The 25,001-nt window shown below is 38.5% G+C and overlaps 1 protein-coding gene across 10 annotated transcripts in view; it reads left to right on the forward strand.

Annotated features, from left to right (window-relative positions):
- BTRC (beta-transducin repeat containing E3 ubiquitin protein ligase) overlaps window positions 1–25,001 on the forward strand; it is a 181,750-nt gene that overhangs the window by 142,093 nt on the left and 14,656 nt on the right. For all 10 annotated transcript variants that reach the window (XM_007080180.3, XM_007080181.3, XM_007080182.3 and 7 more), the window contains 8 exons: window positions 8,006–8,237; window positions 11,953–12,139; window positions 18,354–18,450; window positions 19,098–19,235; window positions 19,751–19,869; window positions 22,014–22,263; window positions 22,769–22,887; window positions 24,480–24,590. In XM_007080180.3, the coding sequence (XP_007080242.1) occupies window positions 8,006–8,237; window positions 11,953–12,139; window positions 18,354–18,450; window positions 19,098–19,235; window positions 19,751–19,869; window positions 22,014–22,263; window positions 22,769–22,887; window positions 24,480–24,590 (1,253 nt within the window). The remainder of the gene's footprint in view (window positions 1–8,005; window positions 8,238–11,952; window positions 12,140–18,353; window positions 18,451–19,097; window positions 19,236–19,750; window positions 19,870–22,013; window positions 22,264–22,768; window positions 22,888–24,479; window positions 24,591–25,001) is intronic.

The following is a 25,001-nucleotide window of genomic DNA, read 5'->3' on the forward strand; positions in this document are numbered from 1 at the left end:
ATCCTTAAATATCATTTGCCTCTCTCTAGTCATAAATATTACTCTTTATCTAGTCCTTGCACCCCCAATTCCCAATGGTGTCCTGTGTCTAAAACGTTTTTCTTTCTCTACTTACCACACCCTTCCTGCGGCTAAAGCAGAGTTTACATGCCAACTGGAAACATCTATCATCTCATCATCAAATTCAGCCAGTCCATGCTGTGTCTTCCAACCTCTACACATTACAATTAGCAAAGTCAGCTCACTCGATATTGCAGTGGTTGTAGTTAGGCTGGTTGATGTCTGCAAGTGTATATTTCTCCCTCCTGGCCCAGGCAGCAGCTTCAAAGAAATTCATGGTAATTTTGAAAGTGGTGCTTGTAATATGTTTTCAGGGGGGAAAAATGTTGGCTTTAGCCTTTGAGGACTAAGCTGAGGACAGTCATATAAATACTTAAGTCCTTTCATTTATGTGCTTGTCACCTGACAGCTTCTTCCTTTCGTTCTTTTGGAGCTAACTGTTCATTGTAAACAGAAAAGCAGAAGAAGAGATGTGCAGGGGTGGCAGAAAGTTAGTGTCACCATTAAACTGAGGTTGTTTGTCAGCTTTCCTAGACATTTGAACAGCAGTGGTTGAGTCATCAAGCTTTTGTTGGGAAAGCCAAATCAATTCTATTGCCACCAGTAACCATTACCCTTTCTCCCATACACTCTAATATACAACCTTTTGATTTTTTAATAATTGAACCTTTTCACTGTGCCCTTGTGGATTTTCAGAGGTTCTCAAATTGAAATTTTGCTACTTTTGCTTTAGCCATTAGTAGAAAAATCTGTATGGGAGAATGATAGAGGGAAAAGGCTTGATAACAAAGACCTCTGAGCTCTCTACAAATGTAATATCTTCGTTACAGATGAAATTAATATTACAATGACATTTATATTTAGGAGTACTCTATCCTTAGAAGTTTCAATTTTGTTAAAATTTAATTTACATTCAATAAAATACACCCATTTTAAGTACACAAGTTTGATGAATTTTAGCAGAAGTACACATACAGCTGTGTAACAGTCAAGCTGTAGAACATATTCATTGCCCCACAACCTTCCCTTGTGCCCTTACTCAATCAACCCCATGCCCACATCCAGCCCCAGTCCATCACTTACCTGTTTTTATCATTATCAATTAGATTAGTTGTTCCTAGAGTTTCATATAAGTAGAGTTGCAAAGTATGAGTTTTTGTGCCTGGCTTCTTTTGTTCAGCATGTTTTTGAGATTCATACATGAGATTTTGTGTATCTGTAGTTCATTCCTTTTATTGCCCAGTACTGTTCCATTTTACAGATATATCTCAGTTTGCTTAACTCTTGATGGACATTGAGATTTTTTTTTTAGCTTGGGACTATTATGAAATATGTTTTCATTTTGCAGAGGAGGTAAATGCCTAGAAGTGGGTCATATGATAAATATATGTTCAGTTTTATAGAAACTGTGCTGTGTGTTCTAAAGTAGTTGTACCTTTAACCATTACTGCCAGCAAAGGATGAGAGGCTCATTTGCTCCTCATTTTTGCCCATATGTGCTATGATCAGTCTTTTTAATTTTAGCCATTGTCATAATTGTGTAGTAGTATCTCATTGTGATTTTAATTTGCATTTCCCTAGTGACTGATGATTCTGAACATCTTTCCATGGGCTTATTGGCCATCCATGATTCTTTTTTTGTGAAGTGTCTATTCAAATCTTCGGCCCATTAAAAAAAAAAAAAGAATTATTTGTTATTATCAAGTTCTAAGAGTTCTTTATATATTCTGAATACAAGTCCTTTGTCAAAAGTGTATATTGCAAATATTTTCTCCCAATTTGTGATTCGTGTTTTTATTTTGTTAACTGTTTCTTTTAGAAACCAGAAGTTTAAATTTTTGGCACATGCTAATTTATCTATCTTTTCCTTAAGAAATAGTTTGTAGGAGTGCCTGGGTGGCTCAGTCAATTAAGTGTCTGACTCTTGATTTCGGCTCAGGTCGTGATCTCTCGGTTTGTGGGGTTGAGCCATGTCAGGCTCTGCACTGTGTGGAGCCTGCTTGGGATTCTCTGCCCCTCCCCTGCTTGCTTGCTCTCACTCTCGCTTTCTCCCGCCCAAATAAATAAACTTAAAAAAAAAAACAAAGTTTGTGCTTTTGTGTCCTATGTATGAAATGTTTACCTGTCTCAAGAGTACCAAGATTTTCTCCTGTGTTTGCTTCTAGACATTGTCTTAGCTCCTACATATAAATCCAAAATCCATGTAAGTTAACTTTCAGATATGGTTGAAAGTAAAGAACAAAGTCCATTGTCTCTACATGGATATCCAGATGTTTCATCATCATCTTTTGAAAAGTCTATTTTTTCCTTATTAAGTTATCTTGGCACCTTTCTCAAAAATCAACTGGCCATATGTAAGTCTCTTCGTTGAGTCTATATTCTGTTTCATTGATCTACATGCTTGTCCTCACACCAAAGTCACACTATCTTGATTACTATTGCTTTATTTAAGTCTCGAAATTCAGTGCTGTGAATCCTCCATCTTTGTTTCTGTTTTACAGAATCACTTGGCTGAAGTTTAGGTCCTTTGTGTTTCCATTTAAATTTTAGAGTCACGTTGTCAGTTTGCTTGCTGGGATTTCATTGATATTGCATTGACTCTTATCAATGGATCGATTGGAAAGAATGAACATCTTAACCATATTGAGTTCCATTTGTGAACATAATATATCTCTCCATTTATTTAGGTCTTATAAAATTTCCCTCAGCACCCAGGGCACCTGGGTGGTTCAGTCCATTAAGCATCCAACTTTGGCTCAGGTCATGATCTCACAGCTAATGGGTTCAAGCCCCATATCAAGCTCTGTGCTGACAGCTCAGAGCCTGGAGCCTGCTTTGGATTCTGTGTCTCCCTGTCTTTCCCCTCCCCTGCTTGTGCTCTGTGTGTCTCTCGCACGCAAAAATAAATAAACGTTACAAAATTTTTTTTAAGTTTCCCTCAGCACTGTTTTGTTGTTTTCAGTTTTACAGGTATTAACACATATGTTGTTACGTTTATTCCTAAGTATTATATTTTTTAATGCTACTGTAAATTGTATAGGCAGACAGTTTTATTCATTTATTTATTTTTTATAAATGAAAATATTTTATTTCAACCAACTGAGCCACCCAGGTGTCCCAGGCAAACAGTTTTAAAAAGTATTTTTCCAAAAAAAGAAATGAGTATAGTGCTTACCCTTAGCAGGGCTGGCAACCCAAAAAAAGGAGTCAAGGCAGGGCTTATAAGGCTCCTGGTAATCTGTTTCTTGATCTAGGTGCTGGTTACATGGGTGTGTTCACATTCTGAAAATTCATCAAGCTATACATTTAAGATTATGCACATTTTTTAATTTTATTTTTTTTTAAATTTACATCCAAATTAGCATATAGTGCAACAATGATTTCAGGAATAGATTCCTTAATGCCCCTTACCCATTTAGCCCATCCCCCCTCCCACAACGCCTCCCGTAAGCCTCTGTTTGTTCTCCATATTTAAGAGTCTTTTATGTTTTGTCCCCCTCCCCATTTTTATATTATTTTTGTTTCCCTTCCCTTATGTTCATCTGTTTTGTCTCTTAAAGTCCTCATACAAGTGAAGTCATATATTTGTCTTAAGATTATGCACTTTAAAAAAAAAATTGTTTTTAATGTTTATTTCTGAGAGAGAGCACGAGCAGGGGAGGGGCAGAGTGAGGGGGAGACACAGAATCTGAAGCAGGCTCCAGGCTCTTAGCTGTCAGCACAGAGCCCAGTGCAGGGCTTGAACTCGTGTACTGTGAGATCATGACCTGAGCAGAAGTTGGATGCCCAACTGAATGAGCCACCCAGGTGCTCCAAAATTATGCACTTTTATGTATATTATACTGTAATGAAAAATTAAAATAGAAAAATACATATTACATAGTGAGAAAGAAATAAGGATTTTCTTTTAAGTTTATATATTTTGAGAGAGAGAAAGCACGAGTGGGGTAGGGACAGAGAGAGAAAGGGAGAGAATCCCAAGCAGGCTCTGCACTATCAGCATGGAGCCTGACATGGGGATCAAATCTACAAACTGTGAGATCATGACCTGAGCCAAAATCAAGAGTCAGATGCTTAACTGCCTGAGCTACCCAGGTGCCCCAGAAGTATGTATTTTCAAAAGAAGAGGGAAAGTCCAATTCCAGCAGTGTCATAAGTTCATTAGGAGTGTTGATTTATTGAGCACTTTACTGTGTGCCAGGTAGTAAACTAAGCATGCTTTTCTTAGATTATTTTATTTGATCCCCACAAAAACCCAGTGGAATATATTGTGTAATTATCCCCATTTGGCAAGATGAGGGAAACAGAGACTCAAAAAAAAAAAAAAAATCAAGTTGTTTATTCCATGACACACAGCTAGTAAATCGTGGACCTAGAGTTTGAAACCAGGTCTTTGTACTACTGTAGGACCACAACTCTTAAAAAATACAGTGTGGTGTAGAGGTTAAGAGTAAGCAACTCATTCAAAGCAATAATGGGTCTAAGGTGTGTGTTTTCCTACCTCACAAGGAAATACTCTGTTTTGGAAGTTGTGACTAAAATGTAGTACCAGCTGGAGTAGCCCAGACAGTTGGTACATACATGAACTATCAGTTTATACTTCATTTCTAATAGCCAAATGTTTTAGGTCCTATTTATGATTGGATCATTGAAAATACAAGGAAGTCCTGACTGAACTTTAGCTCCTGCAGTGGGATAACCAAATTTGTGAAATCCTTAGGCATTTTTATCTGTTAATAGTCTGATAGCCACTGATCAAAGCATGACTCCCTGTGATTCTAGAAACATCTGGTTTGTTGAAGATTATAAATAGAATCATTTCATTACCATGCCGATTATTGTTCTCTGTTCCTGGCATTTCTGGTCTTTAGCAAGAAAACAATAACCTAGGGTAGCATCCAACTCCAACCCATTTCCACCTTTTAAAAGACAAAAAGACAAATTTATAAAAGATGATGGAGGGGGAGGTTTGGGTTGTTGAGATGAGAAGTGGTGTTGGTGAAGCTTGTACACCCACCTATTCATTAGCTCACTAAATCTTACTCCATATTTCACAAATTTTTCTTTTCTGAAATGCAAACAAATAACCTACCCCAAAATAGCTCTGAAGTCCCCCAAGGCCTGTGTCCAACAAGGTTCTTATTAATCATTTTTAGTCTATATCATAGACCACAGTGGCACTTACGCTAGAAAACACCCAACTCTGTATACCAGAGCCTGCTGCTTACAGGTGTCAGCTCTTTCGTGTAAACAGAATGGCTAATGTCATTCTTGACCATACGCTTTGAATTGTGTTTCGTGGATCATTTGTACAGAAACCTGCATGTAGGATTTAACATTTAGAAATTAAGCCAGCCTGTGCCTTGAATAGCAGAAGTTGATTATCCAAATTTGATAGTTTTATAGCACATTCAATATGTCTAGGCAGGTATGAGCTCCATAGTAACATTGGCCTTCCTGCCAAATTGGAATTGCCTCAGGCAAATGTGCCGAAGATCTATCAAAGTACTTTGAAAAGTGTCCCCAGCTTCAAACTTGCATATGATCCTTGTCTTCTTTCTTTTCTCATACCCCATGTCCAGTCTGTCAGCAAGTTCAGTTTGCTTAGCTTTCAAAGTATACGTTGAGTCCCAATTATTTCTCATTACCTCTACAGCCCTAGTCCAAAAGATTGTTCTCTTCCATGGACTACTTCGAAGTAGTCTTTTAATCAGTCTCCTTATTTCCATTCATGTCCCCTACAGTCTGTTGTTCACATAGCCATGCTCCATTTAAAAGAAGTCAGATCATGTCACTCTAGGGCTTCTAGGTGCTTGTCTATGTGATCTCTCTCTCTCTCTCTCTCTCTCTCTCTCTCTTTCTCTCTCTCTCTCTCTCTTTCTCTCTCTCTCTCTCTCTTTCTCTACATAGCTGCTCATCTTCCTGAGTTCCCTTTCCAGCACGGTAGCCTGAATTTCTTACTGGGTAGCTCAAGACTCTAAGAAGTAAGCAGAAGCTGAATGTCACTTTCTCCACACTTTGTTAGCCAAAGCCCAGATTCAAAAGCTAAGACAAACTCTGCCTTTTGATGGAAGGAACAGCATTCAATGTTCAGGGAGAGATGGAATTGTTTCAGGCCGTCTTGGAGATTGGCTGCTCCCACCTAAATGACCTGGATGAACTGGCTTGAACTACTCCGGCTTACTTCTCCTTGTTCCCTTGGTTCAAACCACCTGGGCCTTTTTGGTGTGCCTTAAAAATGCCAGACAGACTGTGCCACCCAGGACCTTTGCCCTCAAATTCCCTTTGCCCTAGACCATTCTTCCCCCATGTAACAAAATGTCTAATTTCCTCATTTCCTTCATGTCTCAGGTCAGAAGTCATCTCTTTAGGGAAACTATCTCTGACCCCTTAGGCTTAAATAATTATATTAGTTTTTTGTGTTTTTTTAATTGCTGCATAACAAGCTACCAGGATAAAATAACACCCATTCATTAGCTTACAATTTTCTAGGTCAGAAGTCTGGCATAGCATGGCCACGTCCTCTGTTCAGAGTGTCACAAGGCTGAAATGAAGGTGCTGACCAGGCTGCGTTCTCATCTGGAGGCTCTGGGGGGAAATCCTCTTCTCAGCTCATTGTTGTCAGCAGAATTCAGATCCTTGCCTTTGTAGTATTGAGGTACCCATTTCCTTACTGGCTGTCATCTGGGAGCTCTCTCAACTCGCAGAGGCTGACCACATCCTTTGCCATGTGGTCCCCTTCTTCTTCAGTAACCAATTGGAGAAAGCTCTCTGCTTTTAAAGAGCTCATTTGATAGGTCAAACCCACTCCAGTAATCTCCCTATCTTAAGGTCAGCTGATTTGGCACCTTAATTAAAGCAGTGCCTATGTGTTTGTTCGAATAGCTGAGAGAAGGTGTGTGTACGTACACACACCAAAGGCCCAGAATCTTGGGGGGAGCCATCTTAGAATTTTGCCTAGTACAATAACGTATACTTTTTTTTTCTATCCCCTTATTTTTTTTTTTAAGTTTTTAATCTTTTATTTGAGAGAATGAGAGTGAGAGTGGGGGAGAGGGGCAGAGGAAGAGAGAGAGAGAATCTTGAAACAGGCTCCACACTGAGCATGGAACCCAATGCAGGGCTCGGTTCATGACCTGCACTGAAATCAAGAGTTGGATACTCAACCAGCTGGTCCACCCAGGCGCCCCATATCCCCTTACTTTTCTTAATAGCACTATGCACATTGTATTTTCCAGTATTTGGTTATGTTTTTATCTTGCTGTACATATTACAAGTTCCTGATAACAGACACTGTTATTTTGGTTCAGTGTTGTATTCCTAGCACCTAGGACAGTGTTTGACACATCGTAGATGCTTAGTTGATATTTTCTCAATGAACTAACTAATTAATAGAAAGACTATATGGCATGTAAGTTTGATTTCCTTTTTAGAAGGAAAAGGATAGTTGAACATATACATGTTATATTTAAGCTTTATCTCCAAGGAACTAGAGTTTCAGATTATTCATTGGCCTTTCTTTGCGTGGAAGGTTTCTTATTTGATTGGTAAAAAATAAGTTGTGAGTAAGTAATTCTATAAATGTCCAGTAACTGGTATATACAAAAAAAAAAAAAGCAAATTAGCTTTTTTGCTTGCTAGTAATAATAACTTAATATGCCTTCAGCTTTCAGTTTTCATCTGTGTATCTCCAAATAATATCTTCCTGTGAACTTTTAGACATGAATGTCTAGTCATCCAACACTATTTCTGATTTACCAACTTACTGTGGTCTTTGTGTGGCTTTCTATGTAATTGCTATTCACAAGCATCCAATTACTAATAGAGTAACAGAGTGAGCTCCATCATATAGACATAATATAGCATGCCAGACCAGAAAATTATATATTTCCCTCATTTTCAGTACTTACTGTTTCATGTTTCTTTTAATCCACCCCTTCTACAGACGAAACTTGCCAATGGCACTTCCAGTATGATTGTGCCCAAGCAACGAAAACTCTCAGCAAGCTATGAGAAGGAAAAGGAGCTGTGTGTCAAATATTTTGAGCAGTGGTCAGAGTCCGATCAAGTGGAATTTGTAGAACATCTTATATCCCAAATGTGTCATTACCAACATGGACACATAAACTCATATCTTAAACCTATGCTGCAGAGGGATTTCATAACTGCTCTGCCAGGTATGTCTCCGGGTGTTTGTGAGCCATTAATTTGCCTAGAAGATATGTGACAATGGTAATGGAACTAGATCTTCATCTTTCTTTTTAAAAGTCTTCATTGGCTTGATTTTTATAAACTGAGTTCTTTAATGTTACCTTCTTGGGGTATAAATACCCAAAACATCAAACTCTGGAAATAGAGACTCTTCTTTCCCCAGTCTTCTCTGGATCTCCTACCTTCTAGTCACCCTGTTCTTACCCACTGAGAGGTACAGATAAAATTTTTTGTGAGGTGCTACCTTGATAATGTGTCTTAGCTTCAAGATATGTTCACTTATGTACTTGGATTTGGATTTCTATGGGAATTTGTCAACAGAATAATTTAAATTATGGGACTGAATTTTTAAGTGAGTATTTTGTAAAGAAAGATATCTCAGGAGCCTTGTGACAATAATTTGTAAACACCAGGCTTTGCAACCTCACTGTTCTCAATAACCAAACATTTATCATAAGCTAAATATATGTTTGAATACACACATGCACAAGCTCACACACTTAAAATACATTTTTTGTGGAAGATGATGTGGTGGTTTTACTGAATGCTTGATGGTGATCCTAGGATACTTTGTAGACATCAGTATTTGGAGGAAATGCTATCTCGAGGAAATACAAGGTTGTCCTCTGTGTTAAAAGTTTATTTTAAAAGAACATACAGTATCGGGGCCCTGAGTGGCTTAGTTGGTTGAGCATCCGACTTCAGTTCAGGTCATGATCTCACAACTCATGAGTTCAAGCCCTGCATTAGGCTCTGTGCTGACGGCTCAGAGCCTGGAGCCTGCTTCAGATTCTGTGTCTTCCTCTCTCTTTCTGCCCCTCTCCCATTTGCTCTGTCTCTCTCAAAAATAAATAAAAACATTTTTTAAAAAAGCTATAAAAGAACATATAGTACAAAAGATGAGTGAATCTCTAAAATATTATTATATCATGTTTTTATTTTTTTCAATTGTTTCCTGATTATAGAAGTTATAGGAAATTTAGAAAATTCAAAACCATTTAAAATATAAAAATAAAATTTCCCAGAACACCACCATTCAGAGAGAGCTGCTAATATGCTATTAATATTTTGGCATGTAGCCTTACTGTTTTTTCTAGGTGTGTATATTTCCTTCTAAAACGTTTGTAACATTTTTTTCTTACTGTGTTCTCTTAATGTATTTTCCTGAGTGTTCTTTTAAAACGTAATTATTGGGGCGCCTGGGTGGCTCAGTCGGTTAAGTGGCCGACTTCAGCTCAGGTCATGATCTCGCGGTCCGTGAGTTCGAGCCCCGCGTCGGGCTCTGTGCTGACAGCTCAGAGCCTGGAGCCTGTTTCAGATTCTGTGTCTCCCTCTCTCTGACCCTCCCCGTTCATGCTCTGTCTCTCTCTGTCTCAAAAATAAATAAACGTTAAAAAAAATTTTTTTTTTAAATAAAACGTAATTATTTATAGTATTATATATTCTTTATGGGGGCCAAAACACATATTATTTAACCCCTTTTTTTGACACTTAGGTAGTTCAAAATATTTTTCCTATTGTAAACTTTGCTGTGGTAGACATTCTTATTCACTAGTCTTTTCCTAGGAAGAAGTAACAGAAATATTATTATGAATATTTTCAAGGTTTTTAATACTTGTGCCAAACCGTCCTCTTCAAAAATATGCCAGCCCTCCCCCAAAAGGCATATTACTACTTTGCTTCATCTTGGCCAATTAATTTTTTTGTTTGTTTTTCCAAAATTGGAATTTAAATCACCCTTTAAAACAAAAGAAATACCTATTTATATCTTAGAAATAACCATTTTAAAACTAAATTTGTATCTATATTTTTTGTTAAGTAGAATAGACTTCTGCCCCCTCTTCCCTCACTGGATTTTGTTTTAGCCATAGGCAAACAGTTTTCATTGTGTGAACAATCTGTGTGTACCTCATTACTGTGCTCTCCCCAGTTACTGAGACATGCTACTATCTCAAGCATATACCACTAAGAATTGAGCAGGAGTTGATTAGATCTGTGTATCCTTTGCCTAATCCTGATCCCTGGTGTGTATCTGCTGACCACTTTATAAGATATTAAATCATCAGGCTAATGCTTTATGGCCATTTTAACTTATAAACCTACACCATCTGGCTACATTTAGTAAACCAAACTACTTCAAAAAATGCCTATAATCCATTAATGTAATGGGTTTGTTTAGAGTGTTAGGTGAAATTACTTCCAAAGACTTACTATAGGGATATAGTGAAGATCAGGAACAATTTGATGACAGCCATTAAAAACACAGGAATGAATTTTGGAAACTTCTGACGGCATAGAAAGTTTCAATTTAAAGGTGCAGGAATTGTACCATCACTGTTTTTTTGTTTTTTGGTTTTTTTTTCACGAAGAACTAATTATTATATCTTTAATTGGGTTATAGTCATTTTCCTTTAATAAGAATTAAGTGATGGATGCCTCCATCTGCTTATGCTTAAATATGAACATGTGATGCCAGCCAAACAAAATCCATTTAATGCTTTCTTCTCCAAATCTGCTGAAAAATGTGACTGCTATCCATACAATTTTATAATTAGAATAATGTTTAAGCACGTTTGGGTTGTTGCTAACGGTGTCCAATTGTGTCTTCGTGTGATTCAAGGGAAAGGCACAAAATGAAATGTGGTATTCTCTTTCCTTTTGGTTAAGTTTGTGCCTGAGGGGGTCAGAGTATGAAGGAATCCTTCTGCACTATTTAAGTCTTTAGCACACCTCTGATATGTAACCCGAAGAAGAAATAACCGTGAATGTGTTTGTCTCATTTGTGAATTAGAACAATAGCCAAAAACTTTATTCGTGTGATCATCCTGTTTTATAGTATCTATTTCTCTGAGGCCTCAGTACAGATTTGGGTGGTAGAGTATTTTAACTGGGAAGCCCATCCAGTTTAGGAAGCCCAAGATCTACTTCCATTGTTTTCCTCTATACATCCGACAAAATGGTCTCTGAAATTCTAACCAAGTTATTTATTGGTCTGGGATTTTTTTCATCTTTTGGTCAGCTGTCATGTAGGCTTTATAGCAGCAACTACTCTCAAATACAGTTTTTTTAAACATTTGAAATTAAACTGATACTTAAACATACCTCTCTCTTTTCCTCTTGGGATGTTCCCATACCAATCTGTATTTCCTTCTTCTCTTCTTTCTGCATGCCCAAAATTCTATAACCCAGCACATTCTGACTTAGTGCCTCTCCCCTAGTACATTTAAAGGATATTTCTTTTACTGAACAGCTTTGGAACTGCAGCAGTAATAGAAACAGAATGAGAAATGGACCTAATATAGAGATTTGGGGGGGTCTGAATCACAGACTTTGAGATGCCATCCATAGAACATCCCCTAGTGCTGAAATCCATATAGATAGATGTGAATTGTTTTCTGGAATCCTTTTTATTTTTAATGTCTTGGGGGGTTTGCTAGTTGTTAGCTCTAACTTCCTTATCTAAAGGAAGATGGAAAATACTGTTCATTTCTGTAACCTTATGGAAAAATTATTGACACTCATTTTACCCAAGTTTCTGTTTGAAAAAGAAACTGGACCACACTAGGGACAATGATATGCTTTCAGAACAGAATAAATGCTGTTCTTTTTTTAAGGACCTTTTGTAAAAAACCATTCACCACCTATGCTTCTCTTCTTTACCTCCTCCCCCAAACCCAACAGCTCGGGGTTTGGATCACATTGCTGAGAACATTCTGTCATACCTGGATGCCAAATCACTATGTGCTGCTGAACTTGTATGTAAGGAATGGTACCGAGTGACATCTGATGGCATGTTATGGAAGAAGCTCATTGAGAGAATGGTCAGGACGGATTCTCTGTGGAGAGGCCTGGCAGAACGAAGAGGATGGTGAGCCTTTTAACTTTCTTACTATCATGGAGCTTCAGGACTTGGCCGTTCAGAGTCATTGGAATAATATTGGGAACCAGAGAGACTGCTTCTCATTGAATATGATGATGTTGCTGGTTTATAGCACAAAATGTAAAATAGTTGTACACGTACTCAACAGTGTTTCTTCTGACCAATCATTCATAAATGACATACTGTGTTAATACTACTTTGCAAAAAATGATTAAAAACCGACTTCATTTAGAGCATTCTGTTCTCTGGGCAGAAAGTAGTGTCCTGAAAAAGGGCTGATAGGCAGTTTGTAAGACAGATGAGTTTAGATCACACAGAAGCCATCAGATGCCCGAAACAATCCCGAACCAGTAAGTATGTTCTCCTTCAGAAGATTTCTTGTCTTTAATCCATGCCTGTGGTGGTTTATCACCTTTGTAATCAAAATTATTTTTACACTCAACTAGAATAAGAACTCTAGGCATGGGAAAGAGTGAAATGTGTCATCTAGAATATCTCACTGTTTCCTCAGAAGACTCATATTTTCTTAAGATTTTACTGCTTAATCCTGAATTCCTTGAGGCATTATATAGTGAGCAGCCTGAGAGACCTCACCAATTTTATAGTTGTTCTTTTAAGATAAAGGTACCATTTCATTAGAACTTCTGGAAGATGCCTTCTATATGTACTTTCAAAGGATATCTCTAGAATGTCACTGAAAGAAAGTCAGGTGTGAATAATTTCATAAGTAAAATAAAAGTGACATATTAAATATTTTAGTTGATAGAAATGCACCAGCAGACATATGTGTGCTCAGGGATATCCTGAGCAATTAATTTTATCAATTATATATCTTGGACCATAAAGAGATACAAAACTGTTAAGAAAAGAGGGGCAGCTTTTCTCAACAATTTTCATTAAAATATAGTTAGCTCATTTTTTTTTCATCTTTGAAATTTATGGCTCCCTTTCTTTTATCTTTTTGGATATTTGAAATTCGTTGATATATAATAAACGTATTGACCCCTAAATGTTATACCAAATGCTTCAAGAAATTTCTGTCATTCTGGCTATTAGGAAGGCTTTATAATTTCCCTCAAATTCAATTAAAAAAAAATTTTTTTTAACGTTTATTTATTTTTGAGACAGAGAGAGACACAGCATGAACAGGGGAGGGGCAGAAAGAGAGGGAGACACAGAATCTGAAACAGGCTCCAGGCTCCGAGCGGTCAGCACAGAGCCCGACGCGGGGCTCGAACTCACGGACCGCGAGATCATGACCTGAGCTGAAGTCGGCCGCTTAACCAACTGAGCCACCCAGGCACCCCTCAAATTCAATTTTAAAGGAAGCAAATGCCAAGCTATTCTTTGGCTATATAAACGTGAATATATGAAAGCATAGTGTTATTCTTCCCAAATATGTTTTTCTTATTCTCATTTATTTCACTATATAGAAAAATAGAAACCTTTCATAATTTATTTCATACTTTGGAAATAAACTCTTTATAAAAAAGCAAATATATATATATATATATATATACACACACACATACATATATACATATATATGTATATATATACATATACATATACATATACATATACATATACATATACATATACATATACATATATATAGTTGTATGGGATTCAAAATCCATCGTTTTGCTAACAGGCATGCCAGGACCAGCCTTAGATATAGAGCAGTTGCTTACGTGGAAGAGTTTTAGGGCAGCTAGGAATATTTCTACTACCCCTCACAGGGAAAAAAGAAGAGAAAAGAAAAAAAGAAAAATTCTCCAGGGTCACCTGGGTGGCTCAGTTGAGTAAGTGCCCATCTCTTCATTTTGGCTCCAGTCATGATCTCACAGTTCATGAGACTGAACCCTGAATTGGGCTCTCTGCTGTCAGCTTGGGATTCTCTCTCTGTCTCTGTCTCTGCCCCTCCCCTGCTCATTCCCTCCCTCCCTCTCTCGCTCTCTCTGTCCCTCCCTCCCCCTCCCCCAAAATAAATGAATAAACTCTAAAAAAAAAGTCATTTAGGGGCACTGGGTGGCTCATTTGGTTAAGCAGCCGACTTCGGCTCAGGTCATGATCTCATGGTTCGTGAATTCAGGCTCTGTGCTGACAACTCGGAGCCTGGAGCCTGCTTCAGATTCTGTGTCTGTTTATCTCTCTGCCCCTCCCCCATTTGCGTGCGCTCGCTCGTGCTCGCTCTCTCTCTCTCTCACTCTCAGAAAATAAATAAAACATTAAAAAAATAAAAATTTAAAAAAACATCATTTAGGGCGCCTGGGTGGCTCAGTCAATTAAGCATCCAACTTTGGCTCAGGTCTTGATCTCATGGTTTGTGAGTCCAAGCCCTACATGGGGCTCCATGCTGTCAGTGCGGAGCCTGTTTCGGATCCTTTGTCTCCCTGTCTCTCTCTCCCTCACTGACACTCACTCATGCTCTCTCTCTCAAAAAGTAAACTTAAAAAATTTTTTTAATCTTTTAAAAAATGACATTTCAAAAGAAAAACCCAAATTCTCCTCCAAATTGGAACTCATAACCTAAAATCTCTAGGACAGAGATTCACTCCCATAGCAATAAAGGTTTCTTCCCTGTTAAAATATACTTTGTTCCCATTTGTACTGTAAATAACAGTAAACCTTTATGAGACATTGGGAGTTTACAAACTTTTTTTTTTTTTTTACTTTTTAAAAAATATATTTATTTTGAGAGACCACTTGTGTGGAGTGGGGGGGGGAGGGGGGAGGGGCCAGAGAGAGAGAATCCCGTGCTATCAGCCTAGAACCTGACGAAGGGCTCCATCTCATGAATCATGAGATCACGAGCTGAGCTGAAATCAAGAGTTGGATGCTTAACCAACTGAGCCACCCAGGTGCCCTTACAAACTCTTTTTTTTGAAGGCAGGAAGAACAAGAAACAGATAAGTAGATTTGGACAGATGCTTGTGAAAATACCAAAGATAACAGCCTCCACAATTTTACTTGGAGTTGGCAGTAAATAGGAAGATCTGTTATGTTAGTTACAAAGAGAAAAAACAAACAAGATCATTGAAAAGATGGCCTTTTGCCTTTTATATGAAGGGTATATGAAGGTATGTATGAGAAATAATCTAGGATCCAGTATTGATTATCACTCTTTCCCTATCTCCTCAACCACAGGAGCCCATTTCTGTTCTTTTGAGCATCCTTCATAGTTCAGACCATATTCTTTTGTCCCTGGCCACATTTGTCATCTTACCTTGATAGAGCCCCATGAAATTACAAGAATTTGTCCACCCCGTGGAGACTTCCTTTAATATCCCCCTTGACTTTCTCTGACTGCTTGTATTTTTTTTTTTTTTTGAGAGAGAGAGAGAGAGCATGAGTGGGGGAAGGGTAGAGAGAAAGGGAGACATAGAATCTGAAGCAAGCTTCAGGCTCTGAGCTGTCAGCACAGAGCCCGACACAGGGCTTGAACTCATACTGCAAGATCATGAACTGAGTTGAAGTTGAACACCTAACCGATTGAGCTACTCAGGCACCCTTGACTGCTTGCGTCTTTTTAAAACTTTTTTAATGTTTATATTTATTTTTGAGAGAGAGAGAGACAGAGCAAGAGCAGGGGAGGGGCAGAGAGAGAGGGAGACACAGAATCCGAAGCAGGCTCCAAGCTCTGAGCTGTCAGCACAGAGCCCGACGCGGGGCTTGAACTCAGAAACCGCAAGATCATGACTTGAGCCAAAGTCGGACGTTCAACCGACCAAGCCACCCAGGCGTCCCAGTGACTGCTTGTATTTTTAAATTTGACTTTCTTCTTGTGTTAGTGTTCTCCCCTACTTTTTAAAAAATTCAGTCTATGATCACTTTCTCATCTTCTCTCAGATTGTCTTTCCAAGCCTACTGTGTCAATAAAGTTTTCCTTTCATACCTTTCCCCAAATCCTGGCTTTGACAGTTTCTTCCATTTCCCCCAACCAAAAACAATAAGTAAATATCGTTTTCTAATGAAGCTTTGGGTTTAGCTTCCACTCCACTGTTGTATTTAGATGAATTTGACAGTCTGCCCCTAGGACATGAACTCTGTCTCTTTCTATCTTGAATAATATTGAGTGTACTCTCTGTGCTCAGTAATGGTAACTCTTAAAAGTATAATAAACGACCACTTGGGAAAGTCCATTTTCTTAATCAGCAGATCACATTTTATGATAACATTCTAAATTTAATATTTAGCATTTATCATGTACTTACATTCTCAGAGGTACTAGACATTTCACACAGAAGTGGTCCCTGTTGTCAGAGAGCTTCCATCATAAAAGGTTTTGACTTACAACACAGATACAGACTGAAAAACCAGTTTTCAGCACCTCACCACCCTTTTTTGTAGCACCTTTAATTTGAAGAAACTCAGACACTTTAGCAAGGCATGAAAAATACATTGAGGTAAAAAATGAAATCAGAGGCTTATATGATTTCTCTTTTCTTAGAATGTAGGGATAGTTTCATTACATATGAAGAAAATCCTGGGCGCCTATAGTCAATTGCCAGAGATTAAAAGGAGGGCAGGAATCTCTGAGGAATGGTGGGTACTGGCAGATAATAAAGTAGTAGAGTGTAGGCTCTAAAATCAGGCTTAGATTCAAATTCCAGGTCTACTTGCTAGGTGTGTGACCTTGAGCGGGTTACCTAACCTCCCTGGCATTTGATTTGTTTGCTTGCAAAATGAATGTAGTGATTATCACCTCATGAAAGGGTGTTGGAATTGAAATTATTAAGTTATAACTATTAACCAGATTTAGGATCTTTTCGCTCAAAATCTGTTGTTTGGTTACAGTGTGTTTGCAGAGTAAGATTGTTCTCTTATTGCAGAATAAGAGAAGTGTGCTTGTAACCCAGAATTATTTCACAATGTGTCTTGTTTGCCCTTTATGTTGATGTATCATATTTCTTGCTCCTATTAGCCCCCTTTTATAAACTATTATTTTAGCTTCTCCATTCTAGATTTGCCTTCCTCTGTTAACACAGAAGTGAAAGCTACCTTCCTGATAAATTTTCTCAACTAATTTTCAAGGTGTATAATAGGAAGAGGGCAGGGGAGAAGCGCTCCTGGAGACATTGAACAATTAATTATATTGTAATGGAGCTATAGAGGGAGGAGTGGATGACTGGCCCAGAGAAAACATGATTTCTCTGGTGCCAGGATTACACTCTGAGGCATTTCTGCCTATCTCCACTTTGCAAGGCACGGTGCCAGTGAGAACAGCAGTTAGTACACCCATAGTGGGGTTTACTAGCTTCCACACCGTGTTCGGTGGGTTCTTAACTTCAGGATGAGGAATTAAATTTTTTACCCAGCAGGAAGTGATTGCCATTTACTGGTTTTTTTTTGTAGCAAAGATCTAGCTTGGGATACGAGTATTCCAGAGATGTGCTGTCATAAGGAAGGAGATGCTAACAAATGTTGCTCACTGGAGTCCAGGAAAGGCAGTAAAATGCATGTATGTATGTGCATAGCCAGGAACCTGGGAAAGAATGTCATGCCTTAGACTTGACAGCACAGTGCTCTTAGGCATTTCTTTTCATCTTCTTCCATACCTGCTGCTGGACACTCCTGTGTTTCCTTTCTTCTCTGTCAAAATGAATTGAATTGCTCCTTTTAAAGCACAGCTACACTGATCACCAGCAGCCTGGGTGCCCGAGCTGCCAACACACCTTACCCCACATAAATGAAGACTAGAAAAAATGATCTCCATGATAGAGGCATTCCTACTGCCCATGATGCTAGGCTCCACTGATACTGGCACAGCTTTACTTGGTGGCGGCGGGGGGGGGGGGGGGGGGGGGGGGCGGGTAGAGAATGTGGGGCATGTGCCTAGTTCAGAGTTAGTAGTTACCATCACTAACAAAATTTTCAAAAGCCCAGTGAATCTGCCTGTACAGAGGTCTGATAGACTAGTTGATAAATTCTGATTATGCATATTTGCTTGATGACATTATAGTATTCCTGAAGGCCTGATATTCTGATGGCTACACTACAAGTGGTCATGTTTACAATCAGTGTTGACTGAGCTCCTTAGAACCCAGAAAGTTGGCCTCCTGAAATCAGGCTTAACTTCACACCTTTCCAGGCTACGGAGATTATATGGAATGGTAACTGTGACAACACTTTGAAAAAATAAGAAGCTCCTTGTAAATGTTTGATATTGTGATTTTTATTGAAAATATTTGTTTTTTAGGGGACAGTATTTATTCAAAAACAAACCTCCTGATGGGAACGCTCCTCCCAACTCCTTTTACAGAGCACTTTATCCTAAAATTATACAAGACATTGAGGTAAGAATCTATTTATATTTGGATATTTGCCAAATACTAGAGAATCGTCAGCATTCTTCAATAACAGAATTGTTACAGCAAACCCATTAAGGTTTATTAATGTGGGTTAAAAATCAATTTCTTTTAAGTAAATAGGGTAGGTAAAATATAGTAAATTGCCAGGCAAAATTTTTAAAGCTTTTAAAGATTGTTTACTGGTAGATAAGTAGATGAGAGAGAGAAAATGATATCTTCATGCAATAGCACTGAGACTGTTACGATACTCCAATATCTTATGAATTGAGCCTTCCTGGAAGTTCACTGGTAGAAATGGCCACCACATAGGTATGGGGAGCATTGAGCATGTAACCTCATGAAGTGCACAGCTTGCCCTCTGTTGCCCCTTTTCCACCAGGTTTATCATTTAATTGGATGAGTTATATGCAGGAGAGTTCTAGAAAGTAAATCTTTAATAACTTTACAAATGAAAAAATGTTATACAAATTTAAACAGTGGTTTTTTTAAAACATATTTTGAGTTTGCCTTAAGTTCTATATAGTTAATAGAGTGAAGCACTGAGCATTTGTCATTGGTTGCCATGAAAGTCAGATAAGGATTTAGTGCTGGTCCTTTCCTAATTACTAACTTTTTATTATTCCTTCTCCTAGACAATAGAATCTAACTGGAGATGTGGAAGACATAGTTTACAGAGAATCCACTGCCGAAGTGAAACAAGCAAAGGAGTTTACTGTTTACAGTATGATGATCAGAAGATAGTAAGCGGCCTTCGAGACAACACAATCAAGGTGAGGTCTGTTCAATAATGGGAAGATGGCTGAAGGAGAAGGGTGTCCACATTAATAAAGCAGTCCCAGCATCATCTCTAAGTATTATTTCCAGAAGGTAAATGAGAGTTTTAGGTTGTTTCCCATCCTGAAGCCAGAATCATTTCCTTAAAGGACAGTTACTTGCTTTCTGCCAGAAGCATGTACAAATGGATAGTCCTAGGGTTAAATTCTCTCCTTAAAGTGCGCTGAATGTGCTATTACTCCTTTAGGCTTCACATAATTATAGGTTACCTCTGTTCCTTAATGAAAAGGATAAAGTCAGCATTAGTATTAAAGCCACCTATATGTGTGTGTGTGTACACACACACACACACACACACATATAGGTGCTTAGCTATACCTATAGAAAAGAATGCATTCCACATTACTCTGGGCTTTGATTCTTTAGAGGAATCAAACACATAGTAGAGCCAACAAGTCTCAGCACCACCCCATTATCACAGTGATCAAAAAGATCTTGTTTGCCATCCTAGATCTGGGATAAAAGCACGCTGGAATGCAAGCGAATTCTCACAGGCCATACGGGTTCTGTCCTGTGTCTCCAGTATGATGAGAGGGTGATCATAACTGGATCATCGGATTCCACAGTCAGGTAGAGAATTCCAAATGATCTTTTGAACTCTGGAATATCAGATCTGCTCTGTTCTTTGTCATAGATAGTAGTTTTGCTGTATGTAGCTGCATGAACGCAGTTCTGAAACTTCATAACTAAAGAAGAATAAGCCATCAGCTCTCCACATCATTGTGTCCACCTAGAAGTAGAAAACTTGATTTAGGAATGATTAAGGCAAGTTTACATTTTTGCACATTGAAGAAACTACATATTCTGTCTTAATTTGGGAAAATCATCAATTATAAAAACTTGGTAAACCTTGTGCATGCCTTACAAAAACCACCTCGCAGGGGAATGATGTGAATGGAATTAAGCCTCCTTTCAGGTGGTTATAACTGTGGTACAGACATGCATTACCTCCTTTAAAATGTGTACAGGTGAGCAATGCTCTCTCTTTGCCAGCCCCTCCCCTGCTGTCCCTGCAGTTTTTAATTGCAAGGTTTACTCAGGGAGGGGCCTTCAATTTCCAGAGGCGTTAGTGATTTGATGACACAGCCATTATGCTGCTGGAGTCCAGTGTAGCTTGAGTTCTGGGTACCAGCAGCACTGCTGGAAACCTCTGTTAGGAATTTTGCCTTAAGCTAAAGGATTTTCTAAACATAATGCATCAAAAGTAACTTTTAAAAAAAATAGGAAAAAAAAGCAGTTAACTGCATTGTTAGATCCTCTGAAGTTAAATGTTTACCAATCCAAATTATCCTCTGTGAATAAGAAAAGGCTGTTCCTCTTTCTTGTCTTTTGACTTAAAGGCATAGCAAACTCAGTTCTTATAGTTATCGACATTTAACATTTATTGATGCTCTGGAGTGCCTCAAGGAAGCTAAACATTGTAGAGGCTAACATCATTTATAGGATAAGGGACAAAATGATTTTCTAAAAGATGGGGTTAAATTGGAAAAGGAAATAAAATGTGTTATGAAAATCAAAGTAAATACACAAAAACAGAGTAATCGAAATATATCATCACACAAAATTCTCAAGATATCCAAAGGTCCCACACTCTGCTGTAAGCCCCCATTTACACTGTGGCTATTTTTTTCCCTTATTTTCTTTAATGTTTATTTTGTTAGAGAGCAAGTGAGCACGGGCATGAGCGAGCAGGGAGGGGGCAGAAAGAGAGGTAGAGAATCCCAAGCAGGCTCCATGCTCATAGCACAGAGCTTGATCCCATAAACCTTGAGATCAGCACCTGACCTGAAATCAAGAGTCAGGCACTTAACCAGCTGAGGCACCCAGGCACCCCTGGGATGGCTATTCTTGATCTCTACCCCCATTCAAAGCACAGAAATGGAACTTTAGACTTAAGAGTATAGGTCATCTTGGGCCTGGCCTGTATGGTAAAATTGAAGATCCAGGGTTATCAAGCTCAAATCCACAGTACTAAGTCAGACTGTTACAGAAGCTTCTTGGCCTGAATCAGTTCTATTTCCTGAGGGCTATCCGTGGGACACTAATGCTACTGTCATTAATCAGATTCCTACTTAAAAATGTATCTCATTAGGGGCGCCTGGGTGGTTCAGTCAGTTAAGCGGTTAAGCATCTGACTTCAGCTCAGGTCATGATCTCACGGTTCCTGAGTTCAAGCCCTGCATCAGGCTCTCTGCTGTCAGCACAGGGCCCGCTACAGATCCTGTCTCCCTCTCTGTCTCTGCCCCTCCCATGTTCGTGCACACTCTGTCTCTCTCTCTCCCTCTCTCTCTCTTTCAAAAATAAACATTTAAAAAAATATATATCTCATTAAAGGCATCAGATTGAATGTCAGAAGTTTTGTAATAATCTTGAAGTCTAGGCCCAATTAGTAGGTGACAGTGGTTGTATCCTCATTCTTACCCTTCTCCCATATAACTCACCCATATTTCAAATAGTGTGTCTTAAGGATTTCACATTGGCAGCATCCTGTCCCTCTCCTTGTCCTACTCTCCTAGTCCAGCCCTCTATCTATCACTTCCCTGTGGTCCATCAGAACTCTTTACCTCAGCTCAGTCCCAAAGCTACAAGAGGGTAGAGTATAACACTAATTATGAAAATGAGGCAAGATGAGTGGGGAATGTGGTAGTCAAATAGATCATAGCCAGGAATATCATCGAAGCCTCAGATAAGCTTCTTAATGTTGTTTGTTCCAGGGTATGGGATGTAAATACAGGTGAAATGCTAAACACCTTGATTCACCATTGTGAAGCAGTTCTGCACTTACGTTTCAATAATGGCATGATGGTGACCTGTTCCAAAGACCGTTCCATTGCTGTATGGGATATGGCCTCCCCAACTGACATTACCCTCCGGAGGGTGCTAGTCGGACATAGAGCTGCTGTCAACGTTGTAGACTTTGATGACAAGTACATCGTTTCTGCGTCTGGAGATAGGACTATAAAGGTAATGAGGCATCTTTTGATAAGTCTCCAATTTAGAGTAAGGGTGTTCATATGAAAATCCAATCAAGGGAAATTTCATATTTAAACGTCCATATGGAGTAGTTTAATATTTAATTCAGATACTAGTCTGTTTGTAAGAAGGTGATGAATGAGACAAGCGGTGTGAAAATTTTGGTTAGGTATCTTAGTCCTATAGATAATGGTGAGTGTGAGAAGGCCAGGGGTAAACTCAGCTTCTAGAAAATTTGTCTGCAAGACCAGACTAATAACTCCATAAGAATAAATCAGTTGGAGGAATTCTCACGTTATAGCAGCCAGCTACAAATTACCCCTGTGTTATTGAGAATTAAACTTGTCTTTTTTTCTTTTTTTGATTTGGTTTGGTTTGAGAAGTTGACTTCCCCCTATTGGCTCAGTACTCTTTTCTGCTTCCCCAAGACTCCAATTGCCCTAGATTTTACTAGTAAAAGCACCAAATCAACTGCTAAATACTATTTCTGTTTCAGGTATGGAACACAAGTACTTGTGAGTTTGTAAGGACCTTAAATGGACACAAACGTGGCATTGCCTGTTTGCAGTACAGAGATAGGCTGGTGGTGAGTGGCTCGTCTGACAACACTATCAGGTGAGCAGCAGGTGCCTTTACCCAGAAGGGATCACTATTACTCTGCCATTCATTGTTTGCACACAGATCAAACACATCTTCAAGTGTGTTATGTTTATAATAAAGTGTTTTTCCTTTCTTGTTTTTTTTTTTTAAAGATTTTTATTTGTAGAAGTTCCTGGGTGACTCTGTCGGTTAAGCATCTGACTTCAGCTCATGTCTTGATCTCCTGGTTTGTGAGTTCAAGCCCCACATTGGGCTCTGCACTGTGGTGGTGTGGAGCCTCCTTGAGATTCTCTTTTTCTCTCTCTCTCTCTCTCTCTCTCTCTCTCTCTTTCTCTGCACCTTCCCCACTTGCACTGTCTCTCTCTCTGTCTCTCAAAATAAATAAATAAACTTAAAATTTTTTTTTTAATTTTTACTCCCAATGTGGGGCTCGAACTCACAGCCCAGAGATCAAGAGTCACACGCTCTACCAACTGAGCCAGCCAGACACCCCAAATGTTTTTCCTTCTATAGCTTCTTATAGGCCAAAAGTTTGCAAAAAAAAAAAAAAAAAAAAAAAAATTTTTTTTTTGTCCTAAGCAGAAAGATAGCATAGCAAAGCCTTTTATTGATGTGTTTCCTTTCTATAATAGTTTCATTACCAGATATACTTATTTTAAAGGTACTGCTTGAATGAGGAAGTGGACAAGAGTGATAAGTAAATGGAGGTTGAAGGCCCTCCTCTTTAAGCTCTTCCTGTGTACAGTTGAAAAGTCCTAATAAGTAGCAAAAGGCCTTTTTTCCACCAGTGTTCTAACAAAAAAAAGAAAAACTATTTTTTCCCTACTAGAAATTGTGCATTTTGTTTTCTTAGCATTACGTAATTATCCATAATTTGAAATTATGAAGAATCCACAGCTTAAAGTACTTTTTTGGTGTTTTCATCTTCACAAAGATGAATGACACAGATATGAATAGAATTTGGAAGATTTATGAATCCTCTCCCTTCCTTCAAAAAGTACTAAGAGAATGAAAAGGCTATTAAAAAAACAACGGATAGAGCTATTGTCACATCTAAGGAAATTGTCCTTTCATTTGCCTTGGTCTGGAAGCATATAATTTTTTAAATTAATATACGAAAGTTTTTGAGAACTTGCTTTTTGTTTCCATTATATGAGAAAGACTGTCCTGGACAGTGGGTAAAAGCAGAGAGTGTCCTTACTAACAGACGTGGACATGCTTTGTGAGAGCAGGATATCACTGATACCCTGCATCTCATTCTTAATAGTGATTTCAGGAAGCATTACTTCTCTTGGCTTGGTTTTGTCCTTCACAGGCAACTGGGGACATTGAATTCATCCTTTTTATGCCTTGGGGACCCTGGTTACAGAATTATATAAAGCATCGTGCTTTGAAAATATATATTTCATTTGAACTTAAATCATACATTCTTCTGCCTGAGTTATACAGCAGAAAGGAAATAAATTACATTGAAAAGAGTACATTTTTGTATGATTGTTGATTGATTTTATGTTTGTGGATTTTTTGAAGACATACAAAGTGTATTATTATAACATCCACAGCTTTAGAAAAGAATACACGGAAGTTCACTCAATTTTCTCTTCCAGATTATGGGACATAGAATGTGGTGCGTGTTTACGAGTGTTGGAAGGCCATGAGGAACTGGTGCGCTGTATTCGATTTGATAACAAGAGGATAGTGAGTGGGGCCTATGATGGGTGAGTTTGCTAACAGGGTTTTAAAAAAAAAAAATGTACATCTTGATCCCTCCTGCCTGAGGATGTTAAATATAGTCTTCCCTTGACTCTAAAAGATTATAAATTTCGTGGAAAGGTTCTGATACGATATTTCTTGTGCCTGATCTATATGTTCACCTTTGCTTTGTTTAAATAAACTTTTAAAAAGAAAAAGTATTTATTTTGAGAGAGAGAGCAGGGAGGGCAGAGAGAGTCCCAAGCAGGCTCTGTACTGTGAGCCTGGAGCCCAACGCAGGGCTTGAACCCACAAACCATGAGATCATGACCTGAGCCGAAATCAAAAGTCAAGACGCTTAACCAGCTGAGCAACCCAGGCACCTCTTTTGTTTACTTTCTTTTCTATTATTTACTATTCTCCTCTTTCCTTTTCTT

Source organism: Panthera tigris, chromosome D2 (genome assembly GCF_018350195.1).
Source record: "Panthera tigris isolate Pti1 chromosome D2, P.tigris_Pti1_mat1.1, whole genome shotgun sequence".
Classification (NCBI taxonomy): Eukaryota; Metazoa; Chordata; class Mammalia; order Carnivora; family Felidae; genus Panthera; species Panthera tigris.